The sequence below is a fragment of the Cutaneotrichosporon cavernicola genome, assembly GCF_030864355.1.
Source record: "Cutaneotrichosporon cavernicola HIS019 DNA, chromosome: 5".
NCBI lineage: Eukaryota > Fungi > Basidiomycota > Tremellomycetes > Trichosporonales > Trichosporonaceae > Cutaneotrichosporon > Cutaneotrichosporon cavernicola.
The window spans coordinates 1,016,566-1,037,548 of record NC_083397.1 but is presented as its reverse complement, the minus strand read 5'-3'; the positions used below and the strand labels follow the sequence as shown (position 1 = coordinate 1,037,548).

General features: G+C 59.4%; 11 protein-coding genes across 11 annotated transcripts; 8 read left to right on the top strand and 3 right to left on the bottom strand.

The window, feature by feature from the left end:
- Nucleotides 1-209: 209 nt before the first annotated feature.
- On the top strand, nucleotides 210-1,321 carry CcaverHIS019_0504220 (uncharacterized protein; the record flags this gene model as incomplete). Its single annotated transcript, XM_060601580.1, has 5 exons — nucleotides 210-345; nucleotides 638-830; nucleotides 942-1,181; nucleotides 1,225-1,269; nucleotides 1,303-1,321. The coding sequence occupies 5 exons, from the start codon at nucleotides 210-212 to the stop codon at nucleotides 1,319-1,321; spliced, it is 633 nt and encodes a 210-aa protein (XP_060458059.1).
- Nucleotides 1,322-1,802: 481 nt separating this feature from the next.
- Nucleotides 1,803-3,025, top strand: RRP36 (uncharacterized protein; the record flags this gene model as incomplete). The annotated part of the gene is made up of 3 exons (XM_060601579.1): nucleotides 1,803-2,084; nucleotides 2,119-2,378; nucleotides 2,428-3,025. 3 exons carry the CDS (start codon nucleotides 1,803-1,805, stop codon nucleotides 3,023-3,025), a joined length of 1,140 nt encoding a protein of 379 aa, XP_060458058.1.
- Nucleotides 3,026-3,694: 669 nt separating this feature from the next.
- CcaverHIS019_0504200 (uncharacterized protein) lies at nucleotides 3,695-6,003 on the bottom strand (the record flags this gene model as incomplete). Its single annotated transcript, XM_060601577.1, has 9 exons — nucleotides 3,695-3,907; nucleotides 3,948-4,097; nucleotides 4,339-4,419; nucleotides 4,472-4,483; nucleotides 4,812-5,128; nucleotides 5,167-5,280; nucleotides 5,366-5,400; nucleotides 5,507-5,622; nucleotides 5,659-6,003. The coding sequence occupies 9 exons, from the start codon at nucleotides 6,001-6,003 to the stop codon at nucleotides 3,695-3,697; spliced, it is 1,383 nt and encodes a 460-aa protein (XP_060458057.1).
- A 449-nt stretch (nucleotides 6,004-6,452) lies between these two features.
- CcaverHIS019_0504190 (uncharacterized protein) lies at nucleotides 6,453-8,314 on the top strand (the record flags this gene model as incomplete). The annotated part of the gene is made up of 8 exons (XM_060601576.1): nucleotides 6,453-6,477; nucleotides 6,709-6,749; nucleotides 7,177-7,257; nucleotides 7,298-7,436; nucleotides 7,471-7,743; nucleotides 7,793-7,834; nucleotides 8,072-8,234; nucleotides 8,287-8,314. 8 exons carry the CDS (start codon nucleotides 6,453-6,455, stop codon nucleotides 8,312-8,314), a joined length of 792 nt encoding a protein of 263 aa, XP_060458056.1.
- Nucleotides 8,315-8,964: 650 nt separating this feature from the next.
- Nucleotides 8,965-10,572, top strand: YEA4 (uncharacterized protein; the record flags this gene model as incomplete). Its single annotated transcript, XM_060601575.1, has 10 exons — nucleotides 8,965-9,056; nucleotides 9,089-9,135; nucleotides 9,225-9,386; nucleotides 9,419-9,444; nucleotides 9,475-9,511; nucleotides 9,547-9,611; nucleotides 9,651-9,899; nucleotides 9,938-10,192; nucleotides 10,226-10,352; nucleotides 10,388-10,572. The coding sequence occupies 10 exons, from the start codon at nucleotides 8,965-8,967 to the stop codon at nucleotides 10,570-10,572; spliced, it is 1,245 nt and encodes a 414-aa protein (XP_060458055.1).
- A 67-nt stretch (nucleotides 10,573-10,639) lies between these two features.
- On the bottom strand, nucleotides 10,640-12,079 carry RML2 (uncharacterized protein; the record flags this gene model as incomplete). Its single annotated transcript, XM_060601574.1, has 3 exons — nucleotides 10,640-10,904; nucleotides 10,946-11,823; nucleotides 11,855-12,079. 3 exons carry the CDS (start codon nucleotides 12,077-12,079, stop codon nucleotides 10,640-10,642), a joined length of 1,368 nt encoding a protein of 455 aa, XP_060458054.1.
- Nucleotides 12,080-12,371: 292 nt separating this feature from the next.
- On the top strand, nucleotides 12,372-13,534 carry TSC13 (uncharacterized protein; the record flags this gene model as incomplete). The annotated part of the gene is made up of 7 exons (XM_060601573.1): nucleotides 12,372-12,491; nucleotides 12,539-12,712; nucleotides 12,748-12,830; nucleotides 12,865-12,972; nucleotides 13,009-13,144; nucleotides 13,182-13,359; nucleotides 13,401-13,534. 7 exons carry the CDS (start codon nucleotides 12,372-12,374, stop codon nucleotides 13,532-13,534), a joined length of 933 nt encoding a protein of 310 aa, XP_060458053.1.
- Nucleotides 13,535-13,959: 425 nt separating this feature from the next.
- On the top strand, nucleotides 13,960-15,449 carry MAK32 (uncharacterized protein; the record flags this gene model as incomplete). The annotated part of the gene is made up of 8 exons (XM_060601572.1): nucleotides 13,960-13,993; nucleotides 14,041-14,114; nucleotides 14,149-14,170; nucleotides 14,257-14,449; nucleotides 14,540-14,735; nucleotides 14,770-14,834; nucleotides 14,870-15,249; nucleotides 15,304-15,449. 8 exons carry the CDS (start codon nucleotides 13,960-13,962, stop codon nucleotides 15,447-15,449), a joined length of 1,110 nt encoding a protein of 369 aa, XP_060458052.1.
- A 246-nt stretch (nucleotides 15,450-15,695) lies between these two features.
- On the top strand, nucleotides 15,696-17,356 carry CcaverHIS019_0504140 (uncharacterized protein; the record flags this gene model as incomplete). Its single annotated transcript, XM_060601571.1, has 6 exons — nucleotides 15,696-15,729; nucleotides 15,765-15,791; nucleotides 15,878-15,931; nucleotides 16,450-16,532; nucleotides 16,713-16,962; nucleotides 17,094-17,356. 6 exons carry the CDS (start codon nucleotides 15,696-15,698, stop codon nucleotides 17,354-17,356), a joined length of 711 nt encoding a protein of 236 aa, XP_060458051.1.
- Nucleotides 17,357-17,470: 114 nt separating this feature from the next.
- CcaverHIS019_0504130 (uncharacterized protein) lies at nucleotides 17,471-18,615 on the bottom strand (the record flags this gene model as incomplete). The annotated part of the gene is made up of 2 exons (XM_060601570.1): nucleotides 17,471-17,841; nucleotides 18,135-18,615. 2 exons carry the CDS (start codon nucleotides 18,613-18,615, stop codon nucleotides 17,471-17,473), a joined length of 852 nt encoding a protein of 283 aa, XP_060458050.1.
- A 545-nt stretch (nucleotides 18,616-19,160) lies between these two features.
- CcaverHIS019_0504120 (uncharacterized protein) lies at nucleotides 19,161-20,711 on the top strand (the record flags this gene model as incomplete). Its single annotated transcript, XM_060601569.1, has 1 exon — nucleotides 19,161-20,711. One exon carries the CDS (start codon nucleotides 19,161-19,163, stop codon nucleotides 20,709-20,711), a length of 1,551 nt encoding a protein of 516 aa, XP_060458049.1.
- Nucleotides 20,712-20,983: the final 272 nt, after the last annotated feature.

The window sequence follows — 20,983 nt, the reverse complement described above, 5'->3', positions numbered from 1 at the left end:
CGTGTCCAACCTCCACTCATGTTCCAGCGTGTCTGATGCGCGTTCAGCTCTCGCTCGTCACACCAAACCATAACCACCTTCAAAGCTTGTCCTCTCCACTCCACTCCATTCATCCCAGCGCGACGCTCACGACACGACCCGCACGACCAAATCCCCATCACGACTGCGCCTACCTCTCTAACCTCCAATCCCCTTCCCGACTCGTCACGATGCGCGTCCTCCTCTCGGTGGTCGCGTCCCTCCTCCTCCTGGCTGGCGCGCACGCGACTGCGCTCACTACCATCCTCAAGGCGGGCGAGAAGGCGTGCTATTATGCTGATGTTGATGGTGCTGGCGAGAAAGTCGGTGCGTTGTCGGCTCCATTGCAGTTACTGGATTCAGGAAGAGCTGGAGGGAAGGCGGTTGCTGCCTCCCCCGTTGACATTGGTAGGCGGAGAGTGGCGGAGTCATAGGAGGAGGGGTTCCTCGAGGAGAATGGCGAGTTCGGGCTTGAGAGGAGACTGCCATCTTTCTCATCTCCATCTCGCTCTCCTTCCCCCTTCGTCTGCCTTCCCTCATGCTTTCCTACCCACCTCGTTGCTCCTGCGATCCTGTCTCCTCCACGCCCACTCACCCATTCCCGCCAACTGACCCACAGGCTTCTACTTTGCCATCCAATCCGGCGGCAACTTTGAGATTGACTGGGTCGTGATGGACCCCGAGGACAGGATTATCATCGAGGGCGACAACGAGCGGCAAGGCGACTACATCTTCACGGCTAAGCAAATTGGAGAGTACTCGTTCTGCTTTGCCAACGAAGCGGCGGGCACGGATAAGCTGATTGACTTTGAGTGAGTCGCGTACCAGCTTGGCGGTTGGAGCGCAGTAGTTTGTGTGACGAAATGGCGAGGCGCGGTCTCGCTCACCTTCCTCACGTCCCCATTGGACTCGCTCACACCCAGCATCATGGTCGAGTCTGAACCTCGCCACGTCCTCTCGGCATCGCAGGCACCGCTCAAGGACCACACCTCGGCCCTCGAGGAGAGCACGTACAAGATCAACGGGTTACTCTCCAGCATCCAGCGTCTGCAGAAGTACTTCCACACCCGCCACCACCGCAATTACTCGACCGTGCTGTCGACCCAGAGCCGTCTGTTCTGGTTCACCATTCTCGAGTGTGTCGCCGTCGTCGCCATGTCTCTGTAAGTATAGCTCAAGTATTCGTAATGCTCAGCTGACGGACAGGGCACAGATCTGGATCCTCAAGACGTTCTTCTCGCGCTCGGGCAGGTGAGTAGCGCGTCAGATAAGTGCTAACCACAGCCGAAGGTTCCGCGTCTGAGGTGTTGGAGCTCGGTCAAATTATTGGATGCACGGCATTATGGCGGAAGGGAAGGGGAGGAAGAGACGGTGTTGGAACCCGATTGCGTAGAGTGTAGAACACACTGGGCTCTGTCTAGGATAGGATAGAGGAGACCTGAGCTAACACGTGACCCGGACGCGTTGGATGTCGCTCTGTACGCTGCAAGTTGAAAACTCATGTCAACAACGCGTTAGCCCGCCTGGACTTTGTGTCGTCCACGCGGCGCGGGTAGAGGTCTTGATCGCTTCCTTTCCAGTAGCTAAACAGGCTTCGAGCCCCCACTTCACAATCTCCTTGATCTACTAGGATCAATACTCTCGACCATTAGGTGCCATTAGGAGCCATTAGGATGTTTATCAGAGTAGCGTTGGGTGGCAAATGACGATATTTGCATCCGCCGCCCAAGATTTCAGAATCTCAACCTCCACCTTGCAAGTTGACCTCGCTCAACAACACCACCATGCCTAGGAAACCTGCACTCAAGCGCCCACCGCCCAAGTTCGCGGACGACGACGACATCCTCGACCCCGACTCGGAAGAGGACGAGTTTACCGACTACGTCGCGACCTCGCGTCGGCCAGCCGCCTCTTCCGAAGACGACGACGAAGGTTCTGACGGGTCAGATGCCGAGTTCGACTCGGAGGACGAGGGTGATGGCGTGGGCATGTACGAGGCAGACGAGTGGGACGCTGCTGATTCCGATTCCGACTCGGAACCCGAAGACGAGGACACCACAAAGCTAGTGAGCTCCTTTGTGATGTTCAAGCTGACAGCAGCGTAAGCTCAAGAAGGGCCTGGACGATATCCCCCTCGACACGCTCATGCGCGTACAGGCTCGCATGGGGGTTGCGTCCACCCAGCCGGTCGGGCGCGAGGAGAAACTCGCCAAGGCTAAAGCCAAGTTGGCTGCCATGCAGCGGGCCAAGGGCAAGGCTTTGGGGGTCGAGGATGAGGAGGCGCCGCGGAGGAAGAAACGGTTTGAGAGCGAGAGCGAGAACGAAAGTGACGAGGACCTGTCCCGGAGCAACAAGCATGCGTGAGTCTTCATGACGCCGGATTTTCTTCATGACAATAGCTGACTCCAGTCCCGTCGCCATGTCGTCGAAAAAGCAAGTCTCGCGCCGCCGGGGTGTGATTGATGTTCCCCGCGCCGAACGCCGCGACCCCCGTTTCTCCTCCATCTCAGCTGAGAAAGCCAACGCCGACGTCCATGCCAAACGCTACGCATTTGTGCCCGAACTCCTCGACGCCGAGGTCAAGAGCCTGTACACCCAAGTCGTTGCCGCCAAGAAGGCCGAGAAGGCGTGCAAGCTTGTCGACAAGCCCCGCTTCACCGAGGCCAGGGAGGAGATTGAGCGCGAGCTTGCGCAGGTTCGCACGCGCTTGGATCGGGCACGAACGGAACAGCGCGAGCGGGAGGTGCTTGCCAAGCTTAGGGGAGAGGAGAATGCGCGCCGGAAAGAGGGTAAGGGAGCTTGGTATCTCAAGAAGAGCGAGAAGAAGGACTTGCTCCTCCAGGCCCGGTTTGAGGCTATTGAGAAGAAGGGCGGGGCGAGGGCCGTTAAGAAGGTCGTTGAGAAGAAGAGGAAGAAGGTGGCCGGCAAAGAGAAGAAGAGCCGGCCGTTCAAAGCGGGTGGGTTTGCCGAGGGCGGAAGCGGAGAGAAGCGCCGCCGTGTCGGGTAGAGAGGGTAGAGGAGATAGAGCATGCACTGTATCATTGCGCTGTGGGGTTCGCACGAGATGGTTGTTACTAAGTCATGTTCTCAAAGATTGGCACCGCTCTCGCCACTTGTGACAACACAATGCAGCGCAGGAAGCCAACTGACATGACAACAGGACGATTGCGGCACCAAACGCAGCAACGAGTCGTGAGCAATGGTACAATCCAACATATTCATATTCAACAGCAAACAAAGTTGGTAGGATGTCGAATCGCAGTCCCCCCCATGCCCCACTCGTCTGGGACATGTGGTCTTTAGCGACACGTATATGGTTCTGTTCGCTAACCGGATCGCCTCGTTCGTCGTAGGGAGCGACGAGCGGGCACTGTCATATGGGTTGCGGTGTGAAAAGGAAAGGTGTGGTAAGTTGGGAGGGAATTGGCAAAGGACGTCGAGGAACGGGCCGAGAGGCGAGAGTGGGTCTGGAACGAATGTGAACGCGGCACGGCACTGACGGCCAGACCAGGCTTGCTTGCTCGACATGTCGACCGACCTTGTACCTGTCCGCCGACATATCTGTCATCAGTCCACCTCTCTCCGCCTGGGCGGGCATGGCAAAACCAGTGCATCGCTCGATGCGCGGCCCGCATATCCTACAAGTCATCCCCGGTGCAGAAGAGTGAGCTAGAGCTTAGCGGCCAACCTTCTGGGCAAAGCCCTTGGCGGCCTGCTTCGAGACCTTGGCGTGGCCAGCAGTCTGGGGACGCGCAGCCTTCTTGGTCTCCTTCTCCTTCTTGGCGGCCTTGGCCTTGGTGATGGCGGCCTGGCGGGCAGCCTGGCGAACCTCGGGCTTGGCAGTGCGCTTAGCGAGGATGGACGCGAGGTCGGCGCCGACAACACCACGCTTGGGTCAGTTAATCCTCTCAACATTGTCTCACCTGAACCTTGACGTTCTTCCTGCTGCGCTTCTTGGCAACCTCCTCAGTGATGCCCTTCTTGTGCATGCGGCGGTAGACCTGGGTCCAAGCAATCTTGCGGGGGTTCTTGCGCTGGAGGAAGAGAGACTCGCTCTTCGAGCCAGAGAAACGGAAAGTCTGGTGTGAGCTGGTTCCCATCCACCTCGGCGCGGCGGGTTAGGTTAGGCATTGGGCAGGCTTCGGGACGATTTCTGTGGTGCGCCTCCACTTGTCCGTTGCAATCGTCCCTCCTCTCTCTCTCCTTGCGCGCCTCACGCACGCCACGCCGCACACCGCGCACCACGCAGACGTTGAACGCGCACGTCCCATATGCCTGCCCGATGCCTTTCTCCCCAGCCGCCGCGCCAAACGCGCGCACCTTCGAGTCACCGCGGACGTAGACCTTACCCCGCGAGGGGTAGACCTTGTAGCCGGAGAAGTCGCAGCGGTCGACGCGCATCTGTGTCGTGTAAGTGATGGGGTAGGGGGTGTAGGGTGTCGAAGGGACGCACTTTGATGGTTTGCTGCTAAGTCAGTTGACGAGGCAACCAACTTGCTCCCACTCACCTCTCACTACACCGCCCAGGCGCTGGGCGGCGTGGGTGGATTTGCTTCCGCCTCCACCCAAATGGCTCTCACACCTATGTGGAATCACGTGATTATGCTTTAACTCCGAAACTCTGGTTCAGGCCGATGAAAACATTTTACGATTTTAGTGCCTGGTTCGCTCATTTACCTTTGGTCGCTTCATCATCCATCGTCATTCCCAACTCCCGATGCCTGCTCCCAATGCCATGACGACAATGACTTGGATGCCATACAATACAACAACACACACTACGTCTTCTTCACTGGGCTCTGACTCCGCCTCAACTCGGTCTCAAAGTCATCCAAAAGCTTAGTCGCCTCCTCCTCTCTCTGCTTCCGTCGCAGGTCCACCAGCTTCTCTGGCCCTCCGAGCAGCTTGGCCCGCTTGGCCTCCACTCGCTCACGCCGCGCCTCGATACGGTTACTGTACGCTTGCCGTGCCGCACTGAATCCCCCTCGCTGCTTGGCTTCCCCCTGTGCGCGCTCCGTCGCGAGCCGTTCGGCATCCAGCGACGCCATCTGCTCTGCGCGCTTCTCCTCGTCGAGCGAGAACTGGTACGCGCCAGCACCGCGTACCCGCACTGGCTGTCAGATTTACTGTACACTGTGATGAACTCACCTTCCTTGGTTGAGTCGTAGTGGTGGGCGCGCGCCGCTGCCTCGGCCTCCATGTACTTCTTCTTGAGCTCCTCTGGGTCGGGCTCGTACACGGGGAAGTAGTTCTGGTCCCCATCTGCTGTCAGCTGTAGTTCCGTCCGTCCAGCGCACGAATGAATGTCGACTTCCTTTACGTTAGTCAACTCGTGTAGCGAACTCACTGGACTTCGGCATATGATGAACCTTGCTCGCGATCCTGCTTCACCTCCATTCGACCTCGCCCCGATCCCAATCTTTCCCGCTCCGCCTCCTTGGCCTCGCGCCGTGTTCCAAACCGCGTACGCCCAAGTTCGTCGACATACTCGACGCGGTCCATGTCGTCGAGCGTGTCAACCTCGCCATCTGACCACCGCTTCGGTGCCATCGCCGACTCATCCACGTCCGACGAGTGATCTGACCATTCGTCATTGCCCGTAAACTGCTATCAGCTGCGTGTCTGGGATTCTGAGCTCACGTCAATGTTGGCCTCCGCAAGCTCGCGCTCCGTGAAGCCAGACAGGTCACCGCGCTTGAGCGCGTCGTACTTGAGCGCCTTTGCTTCGAGGATTGCGCGACGCTGCTCGTCGCTAGGCCCGTCGTTGTCAAAGTGTCGTCGTCTTGCATCATTACGTGCCTCGCGGGCCAGGCGCTTCACGAGCCCCGGCGAAGAACGGAGGAAGGGGTCTTTGATCTTCTCGACGGCTTTGGGACGCGCCGCGCCGCGCGTGGCCGTGCGGCCTTCCTTCTCGAAGCGTTCGGCATGCTCGGCTGTAATCGCTTTCAGCCCAAGCAGCGAGGCCTGGGAGACGTTATTGGACATGGCAGGAGTGTGCTGTTGACGCTCAAAGTGGACTGGACAAGTGGAGGCCGTTGAAGGTGGCAACTCGCCACATCGCGGAGTATGACGACATGGACTACTCCCATGGACGACATCAGGTTAAAGTGGGAGTAGTTATTAAATCATCATAGAGTGAGTACACTGTGGGATCACAGCACAGTGCACATGCACAGCAGAATTGAACCCTGATCGACTCCCACTCTAGCTCCCCCCCTATGTGCGCTGGGCCCTTGCCCTTGACCCTAGAAGCGAAAGAGTTCTGCACCAGTGCACCAGAATACCCAGAGCCACATTGTAGGCCGCGCGGCGCCACCCATTCAATCCCCACCACGATCACTCTTCCTCTTCATCGCTCCATCCCCCTCCTTTCAGCTCTTCCCACTTCCACTTCCTCCCCTTCCGTTCATCCCATCCGCTAACTATCATCAATCATGTCTGCCGCAAAGGTTTACGTCGGTGCGTTCTCATCCTCAACCCCTCATACACACGACGCCGCACGATCGCACAGACCTGCGCGTCCTGTTAAGAACTGCAACGTCTGTGGGGCCGTTTCTGCCTGTTGTTGTTATCCATTAGCATGCACCCGGGTGGACTCGTCGTCACACAACTCCCACTCCCAAGGTCGTCGACCATCCCCATCCACCTGCGTCTCGCTCCCGTCTGTGTGCGGCCATGCTGACTGTACAGGTAACCTCTCTTGGAACACTACCGATGAGGTGCTCCACCAGGTCTGCATTATTTCTTCTCTTCTCCCGTGGTTTAGTTATGCTCATACGTGCTCATTGCCTTCTTGTGTTGTCTGCACTTGATTGTTCAACTCTTCGTCTCTCGTCTCTCGTCTTCCTCGTCTCGTGGATCGGTCTTGGTCTCGGTCTCGTCTGACTCGGTCTGGCTCGTTCGCGGTCTCGTCTGGTTTCGGGATTTCAAATCGCTCTCTGTTTCGGTCTCCGTCTCGGACTCGGTCTCGTCTGGTTTCGGGCTTTCAAATCGCTCTCTGTTTCGGTCTCGGTCTCGGTCTCGGTCTCGGTCCTCTCAATGCTTCGTCTGCCCGTGTGCTCTCGTCTGGCGTGTCTCAACTGGCTCGTCATGGGAACTGGAACTTGGTCCATACTCACTGGCTCGCGCACCGTGTCCATGGTTTGCTTCAATCAACAGACCTTCGCTTCGTACGGGCAGGTCCTCGACTACATTGTCATGAAGGACAGAGAGACCGGCCGCTCGCGCGGCTTTGGCTTTGTCGTTAGTATCGTGAACCTGACGTCAATTAACATCACAGACCTACGCCACCCAGGCTGAGGCTGACGCCGCCATCAACGCGATGAACGAGCAGGAGCTCGACGGCCGTCGCGTTCGCGTCAACATGGCCAACTCCAAGCCCGCCGGCGGCGGCTACGGCGGTGGCTACGGCTCTGGCTGTAAGCTAACTTCCAAAACCTTCACTGACAGCAGACAGCGGTGGTGGTGGTGGCTACGGCGGTGGCTACGGTGGCCAGGGCGGCTACGGTGGCGGCTACGGCGGCCAGGGTGGCTACGGTGGTGGCTACGGTGGTCAGGGTGGCTACGGTGGTGGCTACGGCGGCCAGCAGGGCTACGCCGGCGGCCAGGGTGGTTACGGTGGCCAGCAGGGCTTCGGCGGCCAGCAGGGCTTCGCTGGTGGCCAGGGCGGCTACGGCGGCCAGCAGGCTGGCTTCGGTGGCCAGCAGGGCGGCTACGGCGGTGGTTGTGAGTACTCTGTAGTTGATCTCGCGAGGCCGTGTGCTAATATCTGCAGACAGCGGCCAGCAGGGCTTCCAGCAGGGCGGCGAACAGGGCGGTGAGTGCTTGCAGACTGTGCGGCTTCGGCTTGACTCTGACCCGGATTCTCTTGACTCGTGATCTCCAATTGCTTGCTCCCGTTTCTTCTCTCAATCATGTTCTCGCTTTCTCCATTTCATTGTTCGCGCGTTCAATCTCGTCTCGCCGTCCATCAATCTGGTCTCCCTGCCCCGTTTCCGCTCTTCCCGCTTCCGTTCCCCTTCTTCTGCGTACTCGCGGCTCGGTTTCAATCCAGGCTACGGCGGCGCTCCCGCTCAACAGGGCGGCTTCAACGACGGTGGTGGCTATGGCGGTGCATATCTCTTTTCCTCTCCCATCCGAGTCCTTGTGCTGACTTTCCAGGCAACCAGGGCGGCCAGGGCGGCTACGGCCAGTACTAAACTGTTCCCATCCGACTAGTGAGTTTATTCACTCTCCTCCTGCTGTGGCTGAACATTGTGCTGACATCAGTGTGTTCGCTGTATCAGTCTCGCGTTGATCGAATGTGTTCAAAGTTTGTCGTCCTCTCCCGTTTCTCAAAGTCGCCTCCAAGTTTAAAGTCTCCCGATCTGTGCTCCCGACCGCAATTCATCTATTCTGCGCCACAATCTCCCGTTCATCATCTTCTCTTGCCTCCGCTTTCCCGACACGACTAGATTCAGACCCGTTTACTGTTCTGTCCCATCCGTCTACTCTGGCTACAAAGGCTCTCTGCAAGGCTCCACCCTCACCTGTACTAGATGGCTTTCGTAGATAGTCCGGGCAACTGTGACTCTGTAGTCTCCTCCCTCCCCGCGATCGATGCACCAGATGAAAGAATCCTTGACGCCGTTGATGTCGACGTTGGCGTCGACATGGCCAGTGTGGTCAGGGCTTAAAATTCCGAACATGACGCTTCGATCGCGTTGGCATGTGCCTGATGACACGTGTAGGTAGCAAGATGTTGGACGCGCTCAAAAGCGCAACTGATCAACTCATTGTTGACATCTGAAATCTACACTAAGACATCCTATCTCACTTATTAAGTGCTGTTTCGCTCCCCTCTTCCACATTTCATCGACACTCCGACGCACGACCACGCTCTTTGACCTTCCGTCCTTGATCCTTCACTCTATGGCCTGACGCCGAAATCTTCTTCCTCTCTACAACATGTCCAATCGCCCCATCTTCGGCGCCCTGGCAGAAAGCGCCGCCGGCGAGTGGCTCGCTATCCTCTCCCTCGTCTTCGGAGGCTGCTGCTCGTGCGCACCACTCCGGGTCTATCTAACGCCAGCAACGTATGGGCACTAGAGGCGGTCCTCAAGAGCTACCCATCCTCTGGTACGTGGCGTGGCGGGGTGGCAAACCTCCACCTTGTGCCTCGCCTACGGCTGCCCTCTTCCTTCCCGTCTCACCCCACTGACTCGCAGGTACATTTCTCACCTTTGCCCAGTTCATCTATGTCGCTGTGCAGACGTTCGGCTCCCAGCTCGTCTGGACCAAAGGCCGCTGGACTCCAATATGGCGACGCAACGTCGTCCCCATCAAGCGATGGATGGTCCAGGTTGTCCTCTTCTTCGCCGTCAGCCTAAGTAGGTTGCCCCCCTGACCCGACTGACTCCAGTGAACAACTACGCGTTCGGCCTCAAGGTAACGCCTTCCTGAAGAAGCTAACCCTAGATCCCCGTCACGGTCCACATCATTTTCCGCTCTGGCGGTGAGCTTTCTTACAGAGTTGTCAGCTGACAGCAGGCCTGTGCGTCTCGATGCTCACGGGTTATTTTCTTGGCCGAAAACGATACTCGCCGGGCCAGATTGTGCGTAGCCGGTCGCAGTCCGTTGTCAGCTAAACTCAGTTCGCCGGAGTCATCATCACTGTTGGCATCGTGCTCGCAACCATTTCGGCTCCGCGGCCGCCGCGTAAGATGTCCACAGTGGCGTCCACTACCGACACCGAAGCGGAATACTTCTCCGAGAATGTGCAGTACGTCGCTGGCATTGGCCTGCTTTCGCTCGCACTCTTCCTCTCGGCCTGGCTCGGCCTGTGGCAGGAAAGCACATACCGGCAGTACGGCAACCAGTGGCGTGAGGCCCTCTTTTACAACGTGAGCTGACCGAATCTCGTTATGAACGCTGACATCAGCACTTCCTGTCCCTCCCGTTCTTCCTCCCGATGTACGCGTCTCTGTCAAGAACGTTCAACGCGTACATCTCCTCACCGCCCATCACACTGTTTGCAGTGCCGACACCAGACGTCGCGCTGTTCCCGCATGTTGATGATGCGAAGCGCCAGCTTTTCCGGTGGCGAGACGTCGCAGTCCCGGGTGCGGTGTTTGCGCTCGGCGTCAACGTCATAACACAGGGGTTATGTATCCGTGGCGTGAATCGCTTAACATCTGTGAGTTATCTTGTCTAGGCGAGCTAACAACAGCGCGTCTCGTCGACGACCGTCAATCTCATCCTCACTGTGCGCAAGGCCGTGTCCCTCGCCCTCTCTGTATGGTACTACGGCAGCGGCTGGTCGTGGGGCCTTATCGTCGGTGGCGCGATGGTGCTTGGTAAGCTTCTAGGTGTCTGACGTAGCTGACCCCAGGCGGCACACTAGTCTACTCAACGGCCGCACCCCCCCGAGTTGAGCCGTCCAAGAAGGAGAAGGAGAAGGACGCTGTGGAGCTCGACGACCGTGGCAACGAGAGCGACACAAACTCGGTCAGCACCGCCGTCAATGTGAGGACAAACGGCGTCGGGTCTGCGCCCGATGCTCTCAGGCAACGCTAGAATATGGTCTCTCGTGTAGAACAGGGTGCATGCAATGTAGAATAGGGCCGTGATCGTCGCACTACGCCTACTTGCGCACGTGCTTTGATGCCCGTCCGCGGGGACGCTCGCTGACAACCTGCTTGTTGCCGTCCTTGTCCTTGGGGCGGCGGGTACGCTTGCCTTGTAACAAGCCGTTCTGCGAGCGCGGGTGCTTGTTACCCTTGGACTTTCCACGACCACCACCGTGGGGGTGGTCGCATGCGTTCATGGCGAGACCACGAACCTTTGGCCTCTTGCCGAGCCAGCGGTTACGGCCGGCCTTGCCGATCTGCTTCTGCGAGTGCTCCTTGCTGCAAGGTCAGCACTGACCATCCCATCAAAGGTGACTCACTTGGAGACGACGCCGATGGTCGCGACCGCGGCGGGAGGAAGGCGGCGCACCTCACCTGACTGAAGCTTGACGAGGACAGAGCCGTCCTGGCGCTCGCGGGTGCCATCCGCCCGCGGCTGCGAGCCCATCTGGAGGACCTCGGCACCACCCAGCGCCTGACCGCTCCTGCTGTGGTGCGCGACGACCTGGGCAAACGTGCCAGCCGCGCGGCAGAGCTGCATGCGCCCGTCTGGGGCCATGGAGATGTTGTGAATGTGCGTTCCGGGGGGAATGAGGTTGAGGGGGAGGACGTTTCCAGGCTTGAGAGTCATGGTACGCAGGAGACCGAGGGCACGAGTGGCGGTCGCCATCGAGCTCTCGCCACCCTCCTCCTCCTCCTCAGCCTTGGACTCGGACTTTGCCTTGATCAGCTCGGCCCATCCCTCGACCATGCCGTCAGGGATACCGGCACGGAAGCTCTGCACAACGTCGCCGGCACGCAGCCCATCAGGAGCGAGGATGTAGCTCCACCCGCCCTTGACCTCGTTGCGCAGGAGGCGCTTCTCCGTGCTCCCTCCCTCGAGCTCGCTCGTCTTCTCCGCCAGCACCGCGCCCTCATCGGCAGTGGCAGCGGCCGCGCCGCGCCGGTGCACAAGGGCAATGTGTGCCGAGCGTCCGGGGTCGTACTCGATGCGCACGACGTCGTGAATACCGTCCTCGAGGCGGTAGAAGTCAACAATACGAATACGCTGCTTGTGTCCACCACCGACAGCCTTGTTAATCACCCGTCCGGTCTGGGGCGAACGACCACCCTTACGCCTGCGCGCGACGGTGAGCTCGCGGATAGGCTTGCCCTGGTACAAGTGAGGGTGGAAGGGGAGGACAAGGTGACGCAGACCCTTTCGTTAGCTTAGACGCAAGAGCACGCACGGGAATGCGAGGGAATCCGGGACCAGTGAAGCGCTTCATGACCGCATCGTTGTTCTGCTTGGGCGGAGGTGGACCGAGGAACAAGTCGTCCACCTCGGCGGTGTTGCTGGTCGTCTCGGTCGAGAAGCGAGCAAATCGGGGCGCGGGGGTCAGGCGAGGCGCCAACGCGAGGCGCGACGTCGAAGCCACAGGGCGGAGTGCCCGGCAGGCAGTGCGCGGCAGCATGGCTTGTGAGTGGAAATGCTTGCTCGAGTTCGAGTTGGAGATCGCGAGACGAGCACTCACCGAAATTGGCCGGCGCGCGGAAAAGTGGAATTTGCATCCGCTAATGAAACACCTGTTCTAATTGGGATTAGGGATACCACGTGGACTGGGAAACCAGGGGCGGAGGCGGGCGTAGCGGTGATGAAACCGCGTTGCGTCAGAGGGGTTGTGGGAGTGCCCCAAATGTTGACCGAATTCAACTCGCATCTCTCATCTCTCATTTCTCATCTCTCTATCTTCTCTCGCTTTCATCATGAAGGTATCGGTATCGACGAAAGGCAAACCCACTATCACGCTCGACTTCCCGGGTAAGACGGCTGCGGACGTTACCATCCACGACGTCAAGGCTGGCGTGACGAACAAGTACCCCCAGGTGCGTCGCGTGGAGATGCGTGCTCTGCCGACATGCGCTGACCCCAGTTCTACGCGACCCGCCAGCGTCTCGGCCTTCCCACTGCTACCGATAAGAAGCCTACCCCGCTCACGGACGAGCGCAAGACGCTCGCCGACTACGGTGTCACGGATGGCGCTGCGCTCCGCCTCAAGGACCTCGGCCCGCAGGTCGGATACCGCTGGCTCTTTATCTGGGAATATGTGAGCTCTACAATCCCTGACAGAGTTGACAGCAGGCTGGTCCGATCTTCATCAACCCGCTCCTTCTCGAGTTCAGTAGAAGAATCTACGGCGACTTTGAGCCGTCTCTCCTCCAGATGTGAGCTGACAGCTGAGTTATTAGCTGACCGCAGTACGATTCGCAACCTCATCGTGGCGCACTTCATCAAGCGCGAGTTTGAGTCGATCTTTGTTCACAAGTTCTCGAGACCCTCTGTGCCCCTCGCGTTTGTCTTCCGCAAGTGAGCTCCCGTGACGTGAAAGGAGCTGACGCCCAGCTGCGCGTACTACTGGGGCATCACGGGTATCCTTATCGGCCTGACGCTCTACCGCCCCGCGTACGGCGCTGTGGCGCTCAAGGACAGCCTCATTAACTCGCCCAGCTGGATCTACTTCTGGACTGCTTTCATCCTAGTGTGTCATCCTGCAGATGTGGTTTAGACTGATACAGATCAACGAGGTGCTCAACCTCAACACGCATCTGCACCTGTCGACGCTTAGAGTCGGCCCCGGTGAGCTGCGCAAGTATCCCACCGGCTTCGGTTTCCAGTGGATCGTGTGTGCCAATTACTTCTTTGAGACCATGGGCGTTCTCGGCATGGTTATCATGACTGGCGGCGACATTGGCAGTGAGTCTGCTACATTTACTTCGACGATGAGCTGACAGCAGCCATCGTCTACATCTCAATCGCGTCGTACTTTATGGGCACATGGGCCATTGGCAAGTACCGCCGCTACAAGAAGGAGCAGGACCCCAAGGTCTTCCCGGGCAACCGCTGGATCGTCTACCCGCCGTTCCTTTAAACGAGCAGTGCTGCTCCAGTTTGCAGCAGACTGCAAGGTGCCGATCTTACCAAGAGCTCTATACACCATCCTCCACCTTCCTTCCCATCACCCTCCCACACTCCCACGCTCCTTGCTTGCTCGAGGAAAGCATAATCTACCACTATAGAAATGAATGCAAACGTCTAATCGCCCAACTAATCGTGAGCTCGCCCTCGCGTATGGTTTACAGCATGTTGATGAGTGGGTGGGGTTAAATGAACCTTTGGGATAGGTCCATGGTTGGGTGGCGTTTAAAGGTTGCTGTCTGGAATTGACGGGAAGGGAAGGTGGAGGGTGGCCAGCCAGTCCAGGCCAGTCTCCCCCTCTACCCACCTATTCTTGTTCATGTAGTTGTTTCTTCATGCCATCTTCTCTTTCACACTTCTATCACTAAAACAATCATAATGACTCTACAACGACCCCGCATCGCAACTCTGGGTGAGCTAAGAGGCAACGAGTCCATCTTCCCACCTAACATCCCACAGAAGCCTTCATCATCGACACCTTCACCAACGTCGGCACTGACGGAACCGAGGTCCCAGTCGACAAGGCTGACCAAGTGCGTGACCTGTCCGTGTTCTCTAACGTACTAGATAGGCGGTGCAGGCACGTATGGTACGTTCATCTTCAGCCCTTCGGGACATTCCTGCTCCGGGCCCCGTCTCCCCTCGGGCGCCTCCTCGCTTGCAGCTGACCATCAGGGATCATCGGCGCACGCATCTTTCTCCCTCCCAGCCGGCTCGCCATGATCGTTGACTACACGCCCGAGACGCTGCCGGCCTCGATGAAGGCACAGCTCGAGAGCTACGGCACTGACATGTGGGCGTGGCGTGAGAGGCATGACGGCGCAGGTACAACGCGTGCAGTGAATCGGTACAACGGACAGGTGCGGGGGTGAGTGGCATGTCGGTATGCGCCTTGTTTCGTTTGTCCTAGATGCTATGTCCAGGCCCGCCGCAAGCTCGCTCGGCTTCTGACTCACAGCTTCGAGTACCTTTCGGTGCCTCTGCTCCTGACGCCACGCGCGCTCCTCGACACCGATTTCCAGTCCCCTTTGCCCGACTGGCTACACCTTGTGTCGTACCCGGCCCGCGCGGACCAGGTTATCCAGGACATTGCTGCCATGTCCGCTGAGATCGATGGTGGCTGGCAACCTGGACTCGTCTGGGAACCAGAACCTGTTAGCTAGGGAGCTCTGTGCAAGCTGACAGCAGCCATCCTGTGTACCCGAGAACCTTGCCCTCATCTCAAAGCTCACGCGACAGGTCGACATCATCAGGTGAGCTGGGATTAGTACGCTGAAGCTCACAACAGCCCAAACCACACGGAAGCGCTGCAGATGTTTGACCGCGCCCTCTCGTCGGAAAACGAACTCGTACCCGTCCTTGAGTGGGCGGCACGCTCGCTGGTGGCGTTTCGACCACGAATCGGGGCTGTAATCCGCGCCGGGCCCTTGGGATGTTGCTACGCACTGACGTCCGAGCTCGTGCGCACGCCGTCACCACACCCGGCGTCGAGGAAGGTGTCGAACCCGGGAACGCCCAGCCACGTGCAACCCGTGTACTGGGCACCTGCGTTCTGGCATCCCGACATGCCTGGATACAAGACCAAGGTGGTCGACCCGACGGGCGCAGGGAACGCGTTCATGGGCGGGCTGATGGCGGCGCTGGACGAAGGAAAGGACATGCATGAGGGTGAGTCTGCTAGCCGAGACCATGGGCTCATGGACGGGCAGCAGCTGACAACAGCGGTGGTGTGGGCCAACGTAGCGGCGAGTTTTGTCATTGAGCAGGATGGGCTACCCACGATCAAGACGATCCTGGGGCGCGAGGTGTGGAACGGGGATTATCCGTGGGAGCGGGTCGAGAATCTCAAGCGGCGGATGAAGATGTGATGTCGAACGCCGGGATTGGGATAATAGTTGGGATAGTTGAGGCGCGGCTTTGCACACGTATGTGTGCATTTTAAGAGTAGATTAGAGGTTAGACTGTGTAGATGTAGAGTGCACACTTTGGTTTGGATGGGTACTTTGAGTGGATACCCTCCACCCTGACTCCAACATCGCCACCCAAGGCACTCAAACTCGCACTTGTACATACCACCTCACCAGATCATCCATCGGCTTTCCGTCGCAGTCAGCATGGACGAGGGCACCGAGCTCGTGGAGGCGTATGGTGAGCTGGTCTTGCTTGGCATTAGCTGACAGCAGACTACCTCTTCAAATTCGTCATCATTGGTACGTCGGCGTGCGTCGCGGTGAAAGGCTTGGAGGTCCGCGCGTCACGTCCACATCTCTGCCGTTCAGCTGATGGCTGACCCCAGGCGAATCCGGCACCGGCAAGAGCTGCCTTCTCTACCAATGTATCCACGAGATGTGTGAGTACTGTGTGCTGCGCCCAGGCGTGGGTTGCGCAATGACCGCATCACGCCCACTTGCAGCGGAAAGCTTTGGGCCGATGGCGGTGTCAGCCGTTCGCAGCGGGAAGAGCTGGAGTAGTTTGGCTGTGAGGTGACGACGGCGACGGCGTTACGGCTTGGTCGTCGCTGTTGAGCCCTGTTGAGCAGGCTGGCCCGCTCCGGGTCACTCATCGCACCGTCGGGCGAGTCCTCTCCACACACACTAACATCCCTCTCCCCCTTCCTCTCCCTCTCCCTCTCCCTCTCCCTCTCCCTCTCCCTCTCCCTCTCCCTCTCCCTCTCCCTCTCCCTCTCCCTCTCCCTCTCCCTCTCCCTCTCCCTCTCCCTCTCCCTCTCCCTCTCCCTCTCCCTCTCCCTCTCCCTCTCCCTCTCCCTCTCCCTCTCCCTCTCCCTCTCCCTCTCCCTCTCCCTCTCCCTCTCCCTCTCCCTCTCCCTCTCCCTCTCCCTTTCTTCCCCCCCTCCCCCGCTGACTCCAGTCAAGGAGAACGCGGCACACACCATCGGCGTCGAGTTCTCAAGCCGCACCATCCGCATAGGCGACCGGAGCGTCAAGCTGCAGGTGGGTTCCGTGATCGCACACCAAATATAACATCGCGTTGCCACGATTCTGTCCTTGCTCGTCTTCCTTTGCGGAGTCGTATGATGCTCGCATTGTGGCGCGGTTCTGGCGTGACCGTCACGGCCGTGACGTCTTCCATCTCCCAGCCAGCTTGCTGCCGGTTCGCTTAGCTGACCCCAGCTATGGGACACTGCGGGGCAGGAACGCTTCCGCTCCGTCACGCGGTCGTACTATCGCGGCGCGGCGGGCGCCATCCTCGTATACGACATTACGAGCCGCGCGTCATTTGCCAACCTCGACCGGTGGGTGCAGGATGCACGGGCACTCGCGAGTCAGCACCTCGTACTTGTGCTTGTGGGAAATAAGCTCGATCGCGAGGACGACCGGGAAGTCGAGTATGCTGAGGGCGAACGGTGGGCGCAGGAGAATGGTGAGTGGGTGCAGGTTCGAGCAGGCGAGTGCCATCCAGGTCGCAGGCATGAACGATAGCGCCATCTTGCCCGGTATCATCGACCCAGCTGAGCTGCGCGGCCTTACCCAGCGGTAAACAACTGACCCCAGGCGTCCTCTTCGTCGAAACATCCTCGTTGACAGGCGAGAACGTGAGCATGCCGTTCCTCCTCGCCGCACGCGCCATCCTCGAAGGCATCGACGCAGGTACAATCGACCCCGACGTCGCCGGCAGCGGCGTGTCGTACGGTGAGCGCCAACTGCGCGCCGTATCCTCGAGCGGGCGATTGAACGGCATGCCATGGCGCCGGCGGCGACGGGACAGCATCTCGATCCGTGAGATGGTTGGCAACGGGTCGCGGTGTAATTGCTGAGCTGCTGCGGCAGCAAGACCCCTCTTTCCCACTGGATATCGCGCTTGCCTCCTTCCCTCTTCTATTTCTAGAGCTTCACCATCTTCCTGTACGACCACATAATGCATGTATGCCCTATGGCGCCGGCGGACCATACCGTCCCATCCGCTCGCCGGCTGTCAACACGCCGACACGCGTGCCTCCCCCAACGATCTCGCGACGAAGTTGGATCCCTGCGTCGGCCAGCAGGGTACCAAGCGATGCGTTCCACCACGCTCCAGTGACTGGAATCGTGGGGCCTCCATCGACGGGTTGCGGTTCCGGTTCCGGTTCTGGCTCGGGCTCGGGTCGATCGTCGAGGCCAGCCTCCTCGTCCGGCCGGCCACCCTCCAGATGTAGAAGAAGGAGAGGCACGCGCGTTCGAACGGCATGTTCCATGCTTGCGAGGCTGAACCCGCTCTGGCTTGAGAGCACACCGATCATTGGGACGCGCGCGTCTTGCGCGGCTGGAGTCAGCACTCCCTCTTGGCCGTAGTCTGCGTTCGAGCACCTTGCTGCACTACCCTCCCACCTTCCCTCACTCTCTCATCGCCTTCCCCCTTCCTTCCTCTCACTCTCCCATCACCTTCCTCCTTCCTTCCTCCCTTCTCTCTTATGAACCTCTCTGCCTTTCCCTCCCTCCCCTCCTTCCCTCCCTTCCCTCCTTCCCTCTCCCCTTTCCCTCTCCCCTTTCCCTCTCCCCTCCTTCCCCTCCTTCCCTACCCCCATCCCCCCCCCCAACCCACCCAAGTCTACTCACCCAAATGTCCCAACGTCCCCTCAAACTCGCGCACGATGCGCGGCCCCAAAGCGCGCCGTTCAGCTTTACACTGAACCACAACCCGGAAAGGCCGAATCCGTGCGCCAGGCGTGCCATCGCGCTTGAGTCCTGGTGGAGGCGGAGGCTTCCAGACCCGTCCTCCCTCCTTCTCGCCGTCACTTTTGCCAGCCGCGCCGCTCCCCTCGCCCTCACTTTTGCCAGCCGCGCCGCTCCCCTCGCCCTCACTCTTGCCAGCCGCGCCGCTCCCCTCGCCCTCACTCTTGCCAGCCGCGCCGCTCCCCTCGGCCTTGCTCACCCTGCGCCGAGGTCGTCGCGGCACCCACCAGAACCCGCGCAGGTCGACGCCGCCGTCCCCTCGCCCACCCACGTGCGCAAGAGCCATGCGCAGGTCGCCATTCAAGAAGCGCTGGGTGTGGTTTTCGAATGCGAGGCCGATTGCACGTGTGGACGGCCGGGGCATGATGCGGTGAGTCGGAAGAGTAGGTGACGCAACTTCCGCTGATCGCTGATCGGACGTCAAGTGCCTGGCGTCCACTCCTATTTCCTTATCCGGCTACATCCGGGTAGGTGGACGTCGAGCATAAGAATAGACTTTGTCCTGATGCGGTCTTCGGTGTTTCATCTCACACCTTTCCATTGGGAGTTGATGCTGAGATAGGAAGAGCAACTCCATCACTCTGTCGGGTTTAGAGGACAGTCCATCCAGGTCCCCGCAGGTACTTGCCTACGTTAGATCTCATTGTCCCACATGCCCACCGTCCACTGCCTGTGGGACTGTCTACTCCGGATCAACACGGGACTAACGTCTACTCACTTGCACTCTACTCTGGCAACTTTCCATCCCGCGTCTTCCTCCGTCCACTTACCCGGAGATGTGGGGCTCATGGAGCTCCGGGATGGGCTCCGGACTGTTGCCGGACTCGATCCGTCCTCACTGGCCTTGAGCAGACATATAAGGCGCTCCGGGACCCCGCTCTTCCCAGCAACAAGCAACGAACAACAAGAATGCGCCTCCCTCTCGACGCACTCCTCCTGTCCCGCGCCGCCTCAGGCGTGGTGAACCAGACGACGCTCACCATACCTTCAAGAGAGCCGCCCTACGCCCAGACCCTCGACCCGCAGCTCGCATCCTTCTCGATCGAGATGGACCGCTGGACCGACTGGGCCGGCCCCACTGTCGGCTCGCCCAACGAGTTCGTCAACACCGCCCTCGGCCAGCTCTCGGCGCGTACCGGCAAGCCGGTCTACTTCCGCGTCGGCGCGAATAGCGAGGACCGCGCCACGCTCGATCTGAGCGTGGCGGTGATGAACGCCACTTTCCCACCCCCAACGCCCGACACGCCCGCTCCCGAGGCCAACGCAATCAAGATCGGGCGCGACTTCTACGCCCTCTCGGCCAACCTCCCCAAGAGCACCGACTTCCATTGGGGCGTCAACCTCAAGATTCTGAACGATAACGAGACCGCGTCCCAGCTTTCCCATCTCGCAGAGAGCTTTAAGCGCCCCGAGCTCGCCCACGCCAACCTCCGTGCGGTGGAGATCGGCAACGAGGCCGACTTTTATGCCGGACACACGCCGGGCGTCTCCAACCCTGGGTGGGAGGCGTGGAACGCCGCAAACTATACTGCTACATGGGTGCGCAACGCCAAGGCCGCTCTTAAGATCTTGGACTTTAAGCATACGACCCTCAGCCCTGGCTCATTCGCAAACTTCCTCCCGTTCTCAGGGATGGGTTGGGGAGCTCCGGCGTGTTACCAGGCCGGGCTGCTCGATGATGAGGACGTGCGCGCAGCGACCCGCCAGTTCTCAATGCACACGTACTCTGGTGCATTCTCCGAGGGTATCCCCGTGCACGTGGGCAGCTTGATGAGCAAGGCCAATGTGCGCGGCAACCTGACCATCAAGTTGGGAGACATTGTTTCCACCCACGCCGAGGGGCGCGAGTACACACTCTCCGAGGGCAACTCGTACGGCAACCACGGTATCCCCGGCCTCAGCAACGGCGGCGAGCAGACTATTTGGGGTGTCGACCACATGCTCCAGCTCGCATCGCTTGGCATCAAGCGCATGCACTTCCACAACGGCCGCGGGTTCATGTACAATGTCCTCCAGCCTATTGGGCTCGCGGGTACTGGCGTCGACGACGGTACTGGGCTCGAGGGACCGCACGTGAGCGCACTCTACCACTCGTTCCTCGTCGTGGCGGAGGCGACTGGCAAGGGCCAGTCCAAGGTCGTCGAGATCCCCACTAGCATCGACACCCTCGCCGCGTACGGCTTGTACCAAGGTGGCTCGCTCGCTAGGCTCGTCCTCATCAACTCGGCCGTGTTTTTCGAGGGCGGTGAGCGCTCCACGATCAGCGTCAAGTTGGACGGCCTGCGCGGCAAGGCGCGCCGCTTCCATTCGCCTTACACCAATGCCACCAAGGGCTTTACTTGGGCTGGGCAGAGCTTCGAGACGCCCACGAGCGAGCCGACTGGCAATGTCGTCGAGGAGGCTGTGGATGGTGTGGTCGACCTTGAGGCGACCTCGGTGGTCCTCGTGCATCTCGAGTAAAGTTAGGGTTTAGGAAAGGTGGTTGTGGCCGAAGAGCAAGTCCATAATATGAATGAGATGCAAATATAGGATTCACGGATCATCTCACACTTCGCGGCAACAATGCATACAGTTTCAAATCTCAACAAGATGCACCCGCCGACACGCCAGCGGGCACACCGAAAAGCCGTCGTCTCTACAGGAGATGGTCAGGCAGCAAGTCGCCAACCGTATGCTGAGTTACAGGACGCGCGACACTGGTGAGGGTCGTACGTTGGGTATAGCGAGCCTTC